Source organism: Amblyomma maculatum, chromosome 1 (assembly GCF_055883805.1).
Source record: "Amblyomma maculatum isolate TAMU_Amacu chromosome 1, ASM5588380v1, whole genome shotgun sequence".
NCBI classification, from domain to species: Eukaryota; Metazoa; Arthropoda; class Arachnida; order Ixodida; family Ixodidae; genus Amblyomma; species Amblyomma maculatum.
This window is the reverse complement of record NC_139344.1, coordinates 317,655,770-317,670,665: the sequence shown is the minus strand read 5'-3', so window position 1 is coordinate 317,670,665 and position 14,896 is coordinate 317,655,770. Positions and strand designations below refer to the sequence as shown.

Here is a 14,896-nt window from a genome sequence, read left to right as displayed (position 1 = left end):
GTTCTCACTAGCTGTTGACAGCCGAAGTAGGCACTCTCACTCATTGCTTTCGAAGGCATTCTTGTTCGCATTGTTCTTCGAGGTTCAAAGCTCTCACTTGTCGTTTTTGAAGGCGTTGTTGCTTTTGCTCTTCTTCTGTCCTCAATGCTTGCTCCTGTCGGTTACGAGTAGTAATAGTATGTAGTCATTTATTAGCATTAGATATCAAAATGAAAGGAAAAGATGTTTGCCAGCTTCGGTATCTGCTATCTGATATCTTGAAGCACCTGAACTGGAGCGGCGGAAATAAAGGGATGGTAAGGAAGCGGTAAACAGGCAGAAAGGACAGGGTAGGCAAAAATAAAAAATAAAGAAAGATATATGCACTATGGTACAATCGCTTATGAAGGAGATTGCATTCTCAGGGTGTACATACTTGAACCTGTCTCAAACTAGCAATCTAGTGTTTTAGCAATGTCGTTATTGGATGTAGTAAATAAAAATATTGCTTACTGTGAGTACCCCTTAATCTGATGTTATTTTGAATTCAGTTGTTGGGTAACAACACATGACCAATTAAAAAAAGCTCCTGTAATAGTTGCTAGTGCACTTCTTGCCGTTGTTTTGCCTTGGTGGATGGAACTGTGACAGATAATAGGAGCTAAAAATGCAGCCATTAAAGCGTTCTTGGCATACGTCTCCAGCTCACGGGTACCTCCTCCACTTCAGCAGTTCTATTATAGCCTCCTTCCATATCGATGTCCTGCAGTTGCTTCAATGTTTTCTTTTCAAGTCCCTCGCGTATTTGCCTTCGGGTGCACTCTTTCGTTCGACGTATAGAAAGTATTTAATTCCTCGTTAACAATAAATAGTGTTATGTGGAAGCAGTTTACAGGCTTTCCAGAAAAAAAAAATATTTGATGTTCGCCGAAGCGAACGACAACATGGCCGCTCGCTCAGCGACAGTTTGGCGTTTCTGAAAAAACTGTGCATTATTGGCATGGACAAAATTAGCGTTTCGCGTTAAACCTTTCAACAAAAGGTGCGTAAGCAACACACTTGATGGACAAAATAACGCACTGTGGGAGGGTGCAAGCAAAAAAGACTCATCTTCCAAAGATTCTTCTGAAAGTTCAGAGTGATATCGTAGCTCCAATGGTGCACGAAGACAGCCGATATTGTAAATATATGCGCTTCGGCAATTATTTTTTCACTTCAGTGTAAGGTATTCCCACATCGGTTTATTTATTTATTTTCGATACCCTCATGGCCCCCAGGGCATTGAGGGGAGTGGGACAAAAATATAAAATCAAACTGATAAATAAAAGGTAACACATACATACACATGTCTACAAAACTTGATAATGATTGCGAACAAAAAAAAAAAAAAAAAGAACTGGCTGCAAGAAAATACATGTTTCCAAAAAGTGACACATACAGTAATTAAGAATAACAACAATAAGATGAATAAATTCACAAAAAGCAGTAAAAAAAAGTAGCAAGTAAACGCAAACATATTGAACCATTTGTAGAAACATTGAGCAACAAAATGGGTATGATGGCAGAAGGCTCTAAATGAAACATATACACACAAAAAAGGAACAGAGCTAGATACACAATATTCGTAAAGAAATGAAACAAATGATTTTATGGTAGACCATAATATAGTGATAATTTCACCTTAAACACATCAGCGTCATTTGCAGCTACAATATCTTGTGTATCAAAATGTAAACTGCGCAAAAAAACGGGACAATAGGCGAAGGAACACAAACAAGACAACACGGGTGCAGACTTCCAACTGTTTATTGGAGAACGAAAGCACATGCTATATACATGAGGGAACTCAGGCGCGCAACCACTGCTAGCTTTAACACGAGGTGTGATAAACATAAGACGGTAAAATTTTTTCGTAAACTTCATTCACACTATGAGAAAACATATTGCAGATTGCAAGATAAAAGGTCTAGCACTCAGACGCCATGTTCCAAAAAGGCAAATCACAATCAGACGGAGTTTAAACCAGAAGAAATAAAAAAGTTTTGGAAAGGCTATGAAACAATGTATAGGTGTATGGAAAAACAACGGTGGCGTGAAAAATTTGACAAAGATGAAAAGAAACGGTGAAAATTAAAGGAGGAAAAAGCTTTTGCGAAAAGACAACAGGGGTAAACGGAAAAGAGGGTACAATTATTTAGGTGAAGATTAAAACCAGCTAAAAGAATCATGTGAAAAAACTGGGTGGAAAAACAAGAAATAGTTGTAAAGGTGAACCTAAAATCATTAAAATCAGCTAAAAGAATCATGTGAAAAGAAAAATTAACAAGGAACAGTTGTAAAGGTGAACCTAAAACCATTAAAACCAGGTAAAAGAACCATGACGTGACACTTTTCTGCGCACAGCAAGAGAGGTTTATACGGTAGGTTGACACTGGCATCAAAAGGCAAAAAGATGTCAAGGTGGCAAGTTCAAGAGTGCACAACAGCTTCATTTTGGACTCGGGGAATGTGTCTGTTCCTCTTTGATTCAGGAATATGTTTTGATTTAGAAGGAATGAGAGAAACCCAGCAGCTGCCATTTGAAGTAAACGCTGAAAAATAAAGACCAGCCAGGACATTGTCATTATCTTTTAAACAGTGCAGAAGGGAAGGTGGAGAGGTGCATGGGAAACCTTAGGAGGGCTTCAAGGAATGCACTGGTTTTGTGCAGTCCAGTTTGACAACCCCTGAGCTACTCTTTTGAATGGATTGTCTTTTGTGGAATGGAAAGAAATGAGGATGACTGGGTATTTCCTGTGCTTTGCTTTGAAAGTTTTTTTTTTTGTGACAAAATAGAAGCCCACATTGGAGCAGAAACTCGATTTAATTTTCCCGGCACCCTAGTAAATCTTGATTGGCTGATGCAGAGGACATATACTGTGCGACTGGCTCGTAATAAAATAAAGCACATAACGCAACATTGTTTTTGGCCACGAATAGCTTTTGAACCTGCAGCGGCATAAACAGATAAGTGTTGCTGGCTACTGCTTTGCACCACTACACCATCACCATAGCCTAAAATCTATTGTGTTTAACTGTCAGTCTTTCGCACTTTACCCTGGATATCGTCTTCATCAGCTCCCATATGTGTGCAAAGTCAGTCTGAAAGCAAGAGCATGCGGGCATTTGCACATGCAAGGCCAAGCTTTAATGCGTGGCCACTTTACTGACATAGTAAAGGTCGCTTCGAGACACCATCAGGGGCAGGAAACTTCCATAGAAGCAGTTGTCTCCCATTTAAGACACTAGCGCTAATTTCTTGCACAGCAGCCGGACGGAAGCTTATTGAGTTAAATTTCATCATCGTGCATGATTTGAACCACCACTGGCAAAAAAAGGAGTATTTCTGTATGGCGACACCTTGGACATCTTGGTCATTGCCACATCTTGCTGTGCATGCATTCGCAAGGAGTCATTCCTTTATAAACATCAGTTTCCTTCAGTCATCAGGTGTGCTGAATTAGTTAAAACCGGAACTAGCGAGAGTTTCCTACCTCTGGCACCATCTCACAGGCATGCAGAAAATCACATGAAGAGATTTGAACCAACTACCCGAGTTGCGTTGGCGTGCGTTAACTTAGGGTGTCTAATGCTATCGAATTATCAGCAGGTAATGATAATTACTAGACTGAATTGCTTACCTCATGGATTGTGGCATGATGTTCATGTGTGTGCCTCCGAGCGTTGCACTGCCACATCAGACAAATGTCACCACCTCTGTTTATCATCTATTGTTCATCTTTTTGTGCTCAAGATGTGCTTAGTGTGTGCTTGTCAAGATGGTGTGCTATTAGCCTCTGTCCCAACGGTTTTGCTTCACCGTACAAGCTTATTATGTTTATAGCCCTTGTTCATGACTAGCACGTTCTGTGCTTCTTTTTATGTTTGGTTTACCTTGTTGTATTTACATTGACCTTTTCTCTGTACCTATTTTTGTTTACGTTCCCCTCTTATGTAATACCCCAACAGGGGCCTTTAAGGGTTAATAAATGATGAAATGATGATGATTGTTTTTTTGAAAACACCAAATTTTTGAACTCTTAGGAAGCAGTCTCACAAGCATGTGGCCCAAGACTATTATGCTTGTCAGTGACTGTCCATTTTATCAGGATTACTTTTTAGAAGCTACAGAATTACCTCATGAGTTTGAGGATCCTGACATGTGCTTTTCAAATGCCAGTTTACGAGCGACTGTAGCGGTCAGGTACAGCTCAAGGGAGAGTCACCTTCGACGTCTCTGTGCGTGATGCAGGACAAAGAGATGGACGACTACCTCCAGACTGGCAGGTTCCCTGGTACCTCGAGAGAGCTGCCTGTGCGCATCTGGCCTCTGCTGGTGCTGTGTGTCTGGAGCACTGTCATTGCGGTGCCCTGCCTGTGCACCTTCCATGCAGTGCTCACCAGCGGCAGCACATTCACCGTGGTGACTTTCTCCACATTCATTGCCCTGCGTGAGTGTCTTTGTCCTCTCTCCGTACTTGGCAGCCATGTTTGTGGTTTCTGATATTGATCAGTGCTCATTGTGGCACCCCAGTGGTTACGTCGTTTGCCCTGCTGATCCCAACTAACCGGGATTGAAGTTGGTTGCACTTAAACAGGGTGTCTAGCAAACAGGAAAACTGGGAATTGTCGGGGAAATTTTATGCACCGGGAATAATCAGGGAAATGTCAGCAGGGAAAATCGCACAATATATTCTGCAGTGCATTTTCATTTTAAGTTTGTGCACAGCGAGTATGTTATTCATGCAGATATTGTTTCTTTCTTTTTTTTGTGTGTTGAGCGCGCGGCCCCCACTGTGGCCGCGCCGCAAGGTGAGGCGCGATATATTACTTTGACGTCAGCGCATGACTGTGCTGCCACAATAGAAGAACCAATACGCACTTGAGTTGGGTACTCAATAAAATATGCGGAAGCGCTGCGTGAGAGTAGTACGTGACAAAAAGCAGGAATAGTCGCGCCGGCAGCAGCCAGCGCAAAAGCGATTGGCGAGCCGAGCTACAGCTGAGCTACAGCTTAGGTCCGTTGTGACACTCCAGTGGTTGACCGCTCACATTTTCGCAATCTCGCCGCAGGTTCCGCGCTTCGTGTGCGCGACAAAATTGCTTAACTCTTTCCCTACTGCGGCCATTGAGCATAGTTAGTCCGCTAACGATGACTTCCCGCGTCGATTTTGAACCCTTCTGCGTCACTGACGGACAAGCTATGCTATCTAGTGTGTAGTCGAATAACCGAAGTTGATTTTGATGCTGTTTACATTTTTCCCGCGAAGTGTCTATTTTTGAGCGCTCTCCGAACACGCGGAAACGTCTCGGTAGCATGCGAGAATGACGGCATCCGCGCCTACGCCGTGCGCTTTGAAACTTCGCAAATCTGACAACTACGCACTGTCTACGACTGATTTCATTGATGACCCAAGCAGAAGCGACTCTGAATTTATTGCCAATTATCATCAGAATTCAGTTTCGACCCCGCTAAGGACTGAAATCAGTCCGGAGCACCGACAGCCGCACTCCGACCTGCTAACGATGACTTCGCGTGCAAATTTCGGTTATTTTCGCGTCAATAATGATGATGATGATGATACGCCATCTAACGTGTAGTCGGGTAACTGAAGTCATTCATTCGATCATAAACCTTTATTCATGAGGATGACCTGAGGCCTAGAGGGGAGCTGAGATTTTATTACTGTTTACATTTTTTCCCGCGAGGTGGCTAGTTTTTTACACGCTCCGAGCACGTGGCAGCGTCGGAGTCGCATGCGGGGACGGCGGCATCTGTGTTGACGACGCGCGCTTCGAAATGTCGAAAATTTGACGATTCTGCACTGTCTACGACCAATTTTATCACTGACCCAAGCAGCAGTGACTGAAGATGCTGCTTTATCGTCAGAATTCAGTTCTTACCCCAATGACGATGGAAACCAGCCCGGAACATCGGCGGCCACACTTTGTTGGCCTGTTTTGCATGCGTATGGGACCGCTCTGGATTAGTTCACATACTCTGGATGTTTTGTTTGTGTTTCTAGTGTCATTTATCTCATTTCCAAGGTGTCAACATCATTTGGGTACGATATCTTGCCTCCCGCAAAACGGGGAGTGGCGTTCTGCCCAAGAAGGGAACCGAGCATCCGTTACAGCATGGCGCTCTGCAGCGGCCCTCGTTGATTGCTCATTTTGCGTCAAGAACACTATTCAATGCTGAACTTTTATTTTTTTACAGGGAGTGGCCAATACAATGCTCTGCATTTTGTATATCGAAATATTAAAAAAAAAATTTTTTCTTGTTTCATTTACAAGTGCATTTCGTCAAGTTTTGCGAAATTTTTTTCTAGAATCTGGTTTTGAGGAAATTATATTCTGTTATGACCAATAACTTCATATTCAAAGTTATACGCCTAAAAAGTGAATCTATTTAGCTTTCGTTTCGTGTATTGTATAAAATTTTAGACATGATAGTTTTTACAGGAAAGCCGCGTCATATATCGAACTCAATTTCACCGGTCGTTCGACATATCGAACTCCGCATCATGCCCTGGAAAGTGTGCCTTCTCCAAAGACGATCGCATCACCCTTGCCATTTGCCGCGGTGACGTTTTCAGGCCACGCGCCGAGGGGATGAGAGGGGACAGTTCGGCGACGGCTGGTTTAGGGCAACGCTGCGCGCATTAGCGGTTATCGTTTCCCGCGCACCAGCACGTGTTGTTGCAAGCCATGTGCGTGAATGAACCAGAGAGAACCGGTGGGAACGAGAAGGGAAAAACACGATAGAGTGAAGCGCAAGGGTGTGCCCATTCTTTTGCCGAGCTATCTCTCTCCTTCTTTCCCGGCCTTCGTTCACAGTAGCACGCGCTACGCATGCACCAAGCCAGCTCAGCCCGTTTTCAGACAGAATGTCGGACACTTTCTCGAGCGTGTGTTGTGAACCCTCTGCACGCGGCGGCTGGCATGGCTATGGCGCCTGCGGACGTTAAGAAGCGGCAGATCTCTCTCTCTTCTTTTTTTTTTTTTTTCGAGAGTGGTTTATTGTTATCGTTGTGGTGTACGCGCGGCGTTAAGAAGCGGCAGTTTTTTTTTTTTTCAAGAGTGGTTTATTGTTATCGTTGTGGTGTACGCGCCGCGTTAAGAAGCGGCAGTTTTTTTTTTTTTTTTTTTTTTTTTGCGGGAGTTGTAAATGCTTGCTTGTATGAATTGACAAAAGCACGTGGTCAGCTGCGATCATGACACTGGCTTTTAGCATTGTTCGCTTCAAATGGCATTTGCAGCTATCACGCTTTCAGTGATTTTGTGGAATGTGATGCCTCGAGCGCGGCATGATAAATCGAGCCAGGCTTGTGCAATCAAGTCATAACGGGCACTCTGCCAAGTTCGCTCGCCACTACCGCAGGAGCTATCAAAAGATAAACATGCTGTGACGTTATCATTGCGCAGCATCTTGGCACGTTGCCAAGAAATGAGCTGTGGATAAGACGACCGAAACGGAGTGGCGCGCGCCATCGACATGCAAGTGAAAACGCTCGTGATTTCTGCCACGGCGACACAGAAACCTTGTTTTGAGCTGCCGCTGTGACTCTAGCAGCGAGAGGGACGCAGTTCCAACAAGTCACTCTGTCGCTGCCGCTCGTCGTTGAGATCGCTCAATTGCTTGCATGGGAGCGAGCTGGCCTTAACGCTTTTCTTTTTTTCCAAGTTCTCTGGTGCAAAAGTGGACGGTGGGTTCATTATGCGAGTGGGTTGATTACGCGACAAATACGGTGTTGTTTTTTCGCATCGTAAGTGCCGTCACAAGCCGATTTCTGTATATCGAACTATTTCGCGATCTCCTTCGAGTTCGATATATCCAGGTTCGACTGTATCAGAGAGCTCTGCTGAGGCTGGCATCAGTACAATTTTCAGTCAACTTGCGACATTTTTACCTGCTATTGACACTATAACAGCCTTTCACTATTGTAAACTGCAGAATACAACTAATAACTTTTTTGTTGCGAGTTATTCGTCTGTGCTCATTATCATCAGCAGCTACATTTTTGAGCCTCTTCACTTGTCAGGGAATTTGACCTGAAATAATCGGGGAAAACCTGGAAAAATCGGGGATTTTGAAAATAGTGGTTTGCTAGACACCCTTTTAAATGAAGGTAAACTGCTAAAATTGAAGTGCTCTGTGCATTGTCATTTTGTACTAAACAACGCCTGAAGGTCAAAATTATGTTCGCACAAATATAATGCAAGCTTTTTTCCCAACTTCATTGTATTTCTAAGCTGGTTTCACTAGAGAAATGTTGCATGCACTTTCGAAGCATTCCTTCTCGAGCAGTATCAGTGAATTGTTTTGTGGGTCATCTCCATTTTTTTCTGAGCCCTGTGTACTTCGGTTGTAGTTAGCTTGGACAAACTATGATTCCATTATAATGATTCATGAATATGCCTTGTGCCCCAGTTGATTTGATCCGATGGCTATAAGATACAATGTTAGGGGCTGACTGTTTGAAATAAATAGATTAAATTATTGAGGTTATAAATTACTAAATGTTCATTTTAAGCAATAAATGGGATCTACAAAGTTGGAGTGCACCTTCAGACGCCATGATTCCATTATACTTGTAAGGAAAGCCTCTCATGTACTATACTGTTTGTTTTTTCAGCTTCAAAGAAAGCTCGTGAAATAAAAAAAAAAACATCACGATTAGCATCTTCATGCGCTATGATCATGCTTCTCTTACTGTGTTTTGAGTGAATGAATGCAGTTGGGGCTGTTACTCGACAGCACCATTGTAGCTGCAGGCCGATATGTCGGTGATGGTTTCTTTGTTCACATCAGCTAATTGGTGCACATGACAGTGAAAGCTGCAGCGAGCGCCATGCTTCGCAGTGGTACTAAAGGCTACCAGGCTGGAAGGATGCAAATGAGAGGAGCTTTGTTAGTCTTAAACAGAACAAGAAAATATATTTGTGAATGGCTTGGCTGATATGGGCAAAGTAACCATTTATTTTTATGATTCTGCAGCATAATGCGGCACTTTTCTGGTGTCTTTTATTACAAAGTATTGAGGATTGCCTAGGGCGATTGCAATAAAAATTCAAGGGTTTTTTTTGTTTTCTTCCAAATAAAAATGCCCATTTTTTCTGATTTTGAATTTCTTGTGGTTTGAAACACATTAGGGCTGAAAATTGACTTATTTTTTTATTGCGCAGTTTCTGGAGCAAAGTTCGTAATTTCCCCCCCAAAACTGAAGCAACAAAAAGGAGTGTTTTGTAGTGTTTCTAAGAGTGCAAGTTGCATAGTTGTAATGAGGAAGCACTGATGTTTGGCAAAACTTTAGCATGCATGCAGCACTTTGCAAACTTGCACCTTTTGCAGAACAGCAAAAACTGGAAAATTTTCCACCTCTGTAATTTTTTTCCCAAGGAAGCTATAGGGTATCTTGGAAAACTAAGATTGATTTATGATACGACTTTTAATATTGGTATCAGCTAAGGACAGTGCCAGTAAAGATGGAAATAAACTTTCATAGACCCAGGACCCACGTATAATACGAGTTACAATTTAGGGGTAGCAAAACGAGAAGAAAAGTTTTCACCCGCGTATAATGCGAGCGAGGGAAATTTTTTGAAAGCCTTTATTTTCACAGCATTTCGCGCTCTTCATTTCATGGGCAATCGTCGTCTGTCGAACTTTCTTCAGAAAGTCCTTTGTCAGACATATCTTCCCATAAGAAGTTGTCTTCTGTCTCATCGAGTGCATTGGAGAGGCTGCATTTCTTAAAAGAGCGGGAAAGAAGCTTCTCAGGAATGGTGGCCCAAGCATCCGCGATCCAGCTACAAATGATTGCTGGAGAGGCCCGTTTCAGTCGCCCAGAAGCAGTTGCTTCGGGGTCTCCCTACCTCATCCACTCCTGGTAGCACCGCTTGATAGCATCCTTAAATGGTTTGTTAATACAAACGTCTAGCGGATGTAACTGGGACGTAATCCTTCCCGGAATCACGATGAGTTCGGTGCGCGATTCGCGCAGTAGTCTCTTCACCGAGTCAGCCAGGCGGCAGCGGAAGGCATCTAATACGAGCAGTGATCTGAACCCCAGCAGTGCTCCAGGCCGCCGCCACCACACAGACTTGACCCAGTCAAGTACTAATGTCTCGTCCATCCAAATTTTGTCCTGACACGGGACGACAACATTTTTTGGTAGCTTCTCACCTTTAGGCAGCGTCTTCCATTTGAACACAACATAGGGGGGAAGCTTGTGGCCACCCGCAGTGCAGGCCAGCATTACGGTAACCTGCGTCTCCTCATTCCCTGTCGATCGGACACAAACCTGCTTGCCGTCTTTTTCGTTCACTGTGAGTGCCGACGGCATGTCGAGGTACACGGGAGTCTGGTCAGCATTCCCTATTTGGCCCAGCTGGAAATTGACCCTTTCGCAGCGATATGACATGTCGCTGGAACACCACAAGCTGTTCCTCGTAGCTTCTGAGCCTGAGCCTCGTGCTCGCACAACATTGGCTCGTAGCTGAGTGCATCCAGAAATCAGTTTTTGTGTTGTGTGAGGCAGCAGTCCAGCCTGAGCGTTTTAAGTTGATACAAATGATCCACCAGAGTCATTGTTCTGTTGCCTTGGTCTCATTTTTGCAGTGCTGTCCATTCTTCACTGGATGGTTGGCTTGTCAGAGATAAAGAAGAGCTCCAAATATGGGACTACAGGTAGCACTTCTTCACACGGTGACGGTGACAAGCCACGGGAAAATGGCGATGCCGCTACAAGAAAGGAGCCTGTCATCAGAAGTTCATCCTGAGGTGACTTTTCATCAAAGACTGTCTCTCTCTCTTCCTTGTGAAATGTATGTCACCCATGCAGTGTGCATACAATACCGCGGTTATCTGCTGTGGTGCTTTGGTGTGCTCCACTGTCACTCTAGTTTCATTGCCTCTTTTGTCTTTCTGTGTTGAGCTTATTTTGTGAGAATTGCACTGATACTAGTGCCGTCGCATGCAGTGTTGATTATGAACTCCTGCATATTTTAGTAACTTATATACCATTCCTTCCTTAATACATCCCATGATTTCATGCACAATGTGTTTGCAACATCAGTGTGCATTTAGGAGGAATAGCACCACCCGTTTTCTGCTGCTAGCAGGGTACTCAACACCTGGAGCAGGTGCATGAGGAGGAATGCTAGCCACTGCTGGTTTCTGCATGTTCCTCTGGCAGATTTCAGCTCCCTTCCTTTTTCCCCTTTATCCAATAGTCTCATACGATTATGAGTTGCACTGTCTGTGGAAATTCGCTAACCTATCTTGAGCTGAGTTGCATGGGAGCATGTATGCATTGACCTTCTTATGGTGAATACTTATTAAAGGGCTATTTTTTTTTCGTTATTAATTGCACTTCTAAGGAATTGCTCCCTTGCCAACTGAGTTTTTTTTTTATATATTGAAATTTAGTGTTTGTCATGAATTTTGAAACTTGTATCTCATTTAAAAACTTGTTTTTCACCACTTCACAAGGCGCGTTGACCTTCCTTATCCTTTATTTTTTTTACATTTCGTGTAGCACATTCTTTTTGCCAACTGCTACGCCCTGTCAATAGTGAAGAGATTTCAGTGACCTTTCCTTGATCGCCTGTTAGCTGTGATATGCCAGTTGTTTGCTTGGAGCAAGTCTTATGTTTGGAATAATTCATTCCTTTACACAGCACCACTAGTTAATTAATGGCATTACTGTATCCTATCTTTATGTGGTTTGAGAAAAGAACCTGATACAACCCTGTCGTTGAAAAATTACAGGTTCACCATTCTCCTGCAAGTATTGTGCTGATTTTTGTAGTGTTTGTAAAAAGGAAAAAAACTCTATGCTGTCCAGTGTAAAGCTTACATTTTGCTGCTATAAGCTCATTTGTGTTAATGCTTAACTTAATAATCCTTTCACATAAGGTGGCTTTTGCTCTGATTTCACTGGCATTTAGTAATTTGCACATGCTTTACTTTGTTGTTTAGTGCAAAAATTGCCTGTGTTGCCTAGCTTATTATCTCAGTTCTGTTGTTGGCTACATTGAGAAAACTAAAGTGACTGATATACTTTTGAGCAAACTAGTTATATAGCAATTGGAAGTAGTTAGTTGCATGTACTCTGTGTATGCATACATGCGTATGTGCTGTTGCCCTTCTCTTGGTTGTCAGTCATTGTGCAAGTACAAAGGAAAAATATATCGCCTTGTATTTTTACACACATGTAGCCAAGTGACGTGATGAACCATCCTGTAGATCAGCTGTGATGCTGCTTCCAAAATTCAAAGCAAGAAATAATATGGTTGGGAAGGAATGTGGGCTGATAGCCAAACGTTTCTGCCGTCTCATTTCTTATTGTGAGTCAAAATTGAACAGTTTCATGCAAATGAGCAAGTCAAGTTGGTGGAGCAAAGTGCTTTAAATGAAGCCTGAATAGTATAGCCAGCCTTGAATTACTGAAATATTTTAGGTTGAGATCTGTTGTGTTAGGTGTTCTTGGCAAACTCTTGCGGTTCTTGCATCTTTGACTTGCACTGCAGTCTGTTGGTATTAATGTAATAACACAAGTCATCACAATGGAAGCAGATAATACTTGCAATATGATGTTAGATAAATGTTTAAGTGGTGTTCATTCTGAAATATTCACGTTGTATAGAATGTGTATATTTTATGTTTATATGTGACATTACTGGTGTCTATTTAATTTCTTTAAATAGCTTTATATTCATTCTTGATAAAAGCACTCATGTTGGAAGTACTGAAATTGCGTGTATTGTACAAGTTTCATTGTTGTGACTATAAATTGGGCTGTTTGGGCTGTTTTGTAGGTATGTTCCATGCTATTTCGTTGTAATGAATGGAATGTGTAATCCTTTATGGGGCTATTTGAGGAGAACTGTGCCAGTATAGTATAGTGTTTCTGCACTGATTCCGTCTTGTGTATTTTGCGCCCTTCTTCATTGGCTGACGCCATTTTTGTACTTCGTCACTTTCATCACTGGCTAACACTGTGCTACATCTGTGCTAGCACTCATTGGGAGCCAATAATAATGAAGAGTGAATGCCAGGTGCAGCACCTTTTCCCTATTGTCGAAGGGTGGGAAATATATATAAAAAAAAGAAATGGAATGGAATTGGTTTCAGAAAGAGTGTATCATTCTAGCCTATAAACAGAGTTTCTGTTTGCTCGTGAAAAATGTTATGTCCTGGCTAGTAAAGACACAAGCTGAGAAGCCTGCTTTGGGCTTTTTGATGATGACTCACAAATTTTAAATCTATTCTACTGTATTCTATATTTTGTTGCAGTTCATTAAAGCCAAATAGCTGTTTGCACTGCTTTATCTTAACATGTGCTATATTTTAACTCCATTTTTATTTGCACAGTTTAAAGGCTGTTAACACTTGCATAGTTTAAGAGTGAATATATGTGTTTTCACTTGTATTAAAGCAGATTACTGAGGCACGACCAAGTAGTTTGTGTTTTAAGAAGCTCAGAAGAGGATCTTGATCGGCATCTACAAGCTAGACCTTCCAAACAATTGCAATGGCTGGTGCGTCAAGTTCCTGCCTGGACTGAGGTATGATATGTCGAACGGCTTCGTAACTGCATTTCTGTGAGGCGGGCAAGCACAAAAGCATATAAACTTCTGAATAAGCTCAAGATATGCTACCAACCAAGCATATGAGCTCCTTAATCCACGCATTGAAGTGCAGTCGCTGCAAATATGGTCTTTGCTGTTGAAGCAATACAAAATCACATGCAAAAGAAAAAAAGAACAGATGGTCAGGGGAAGTTAGGAACACTAACGCTCATTTCCCACTAGACGCAAAAAAGGGTTATGCTGCCCACTCTGATATTTCCCAAAAGAAGTATAATATGTTCCTGCACTGCTTGTAATCTTGCAATGTTTGTCTATGTTGATGTTTGTCTATGTTGTGTACCTGGGCATTCTCTCGTTGCCTTCCAGCTGCTGATTTCTGATTCCGGGTTTCCGTGTTCTCTTCTTTAGGAACGTCTTTGTTCCTTACCTTTACTTCTTACCTTTACTTCTTTTCCTAACTTCTTAACTGCTACTTTTGAATAGACCCCCCGAACTAGCCCAGCTTAACCTACATTGTCTTCGCTGCTCTTGTCAGTGCCTGCCCCAACCACGTGGCCCGCACCGGAAATCGGCCATTGTTGTCTCCAGCGGCGGTATCTGCCATCTTTCCTCTATTTGAGGAAGGGGTCCCTGCAGTTTCCTATTTTCTGCTTTTACTACCTCGAGCTCGTTCTTTAAAGCTGCTAAACGCGACACTAGGCCGGCGTTTTCTTGCTCAAACCTGTCAAGGCCCATACCAAGTATGCAACACCGGCATAATAATTCTGCATGATCAGCCTCCTCCTTTGTTTCAAACCGCGTTTCCTTCAGATTGAAAAGCCCTTCACACTTCTTGCACTTTACCTTCTCTGGGTTGCACATCTTAGGCCTGTTTCGACTGAAATATATCTGCCATGTACTGCTGAGAATTTCTACACCCTGAAGAGAAAAGAAAACAACTAGGAAATACGTGCTCCAACAAATTCTGCAAATGCTGATCACCTAGAAAAAGATTACCTACCTAAAAAAATTAAGACGCTAATAAAATAGTTAATTCACGAATGAGTGCCGGAGATCCAAACTACTGGCACGAAAACCAGACCGCTAGGGCAAGGAAATAAAAACTATTAATTTTATCTGCGCCTAACCTAAATTGCCTAACCTAAACTGCACGATATTTTCCCAACCAGAAACCATCATTCACAAACCTAGTTGTTACTTCCTCCATTGCACAAAAAAGGCTGGACGGACAGGACTCTTTAATTACTTAGACCCGGGATATTTTTAAATACCTGTGTTC

At 42.5% G+C, this 14,896-nt stretch overlaps 1 protein-coding gene across 3 annotated transcripts in view; it reads left to right on the top strand.

Moving 5' to 3' along the window:
- Nucleotides 1–13,481, top strand: part of LOC146207202 (1-acyl-sn-glycerol-3-phosphate acyltransferase delta-like) — a 56,420-nt gene extending 42,939 nt beyond the window's left edge. For all 3 annotated transcript variants that reach the window (XM_084608517.1, XM_084608555.1, XM_084608584.1), the window contains 2 exons: nucleotides 4,271–4,469; nucleotides 10,643–13,481. In XM_084608517.1, coding sequence (XP_084464643.1) covers nucleotides 4,271–4,469; nucleotides 10,643–10,803 — 360 coding nt within the window. In that variant the 3' untranslated portion in view covers nucleotides 10,804–13,481. The remainder of the gene's footprint in view (nucleotides 1–4,270; nucleotides 4,470–10,642) is intronic.
- The last annotated feature ends 1,415 nt before the right edge of the window (nucleotides 13,482–14,896 follow it).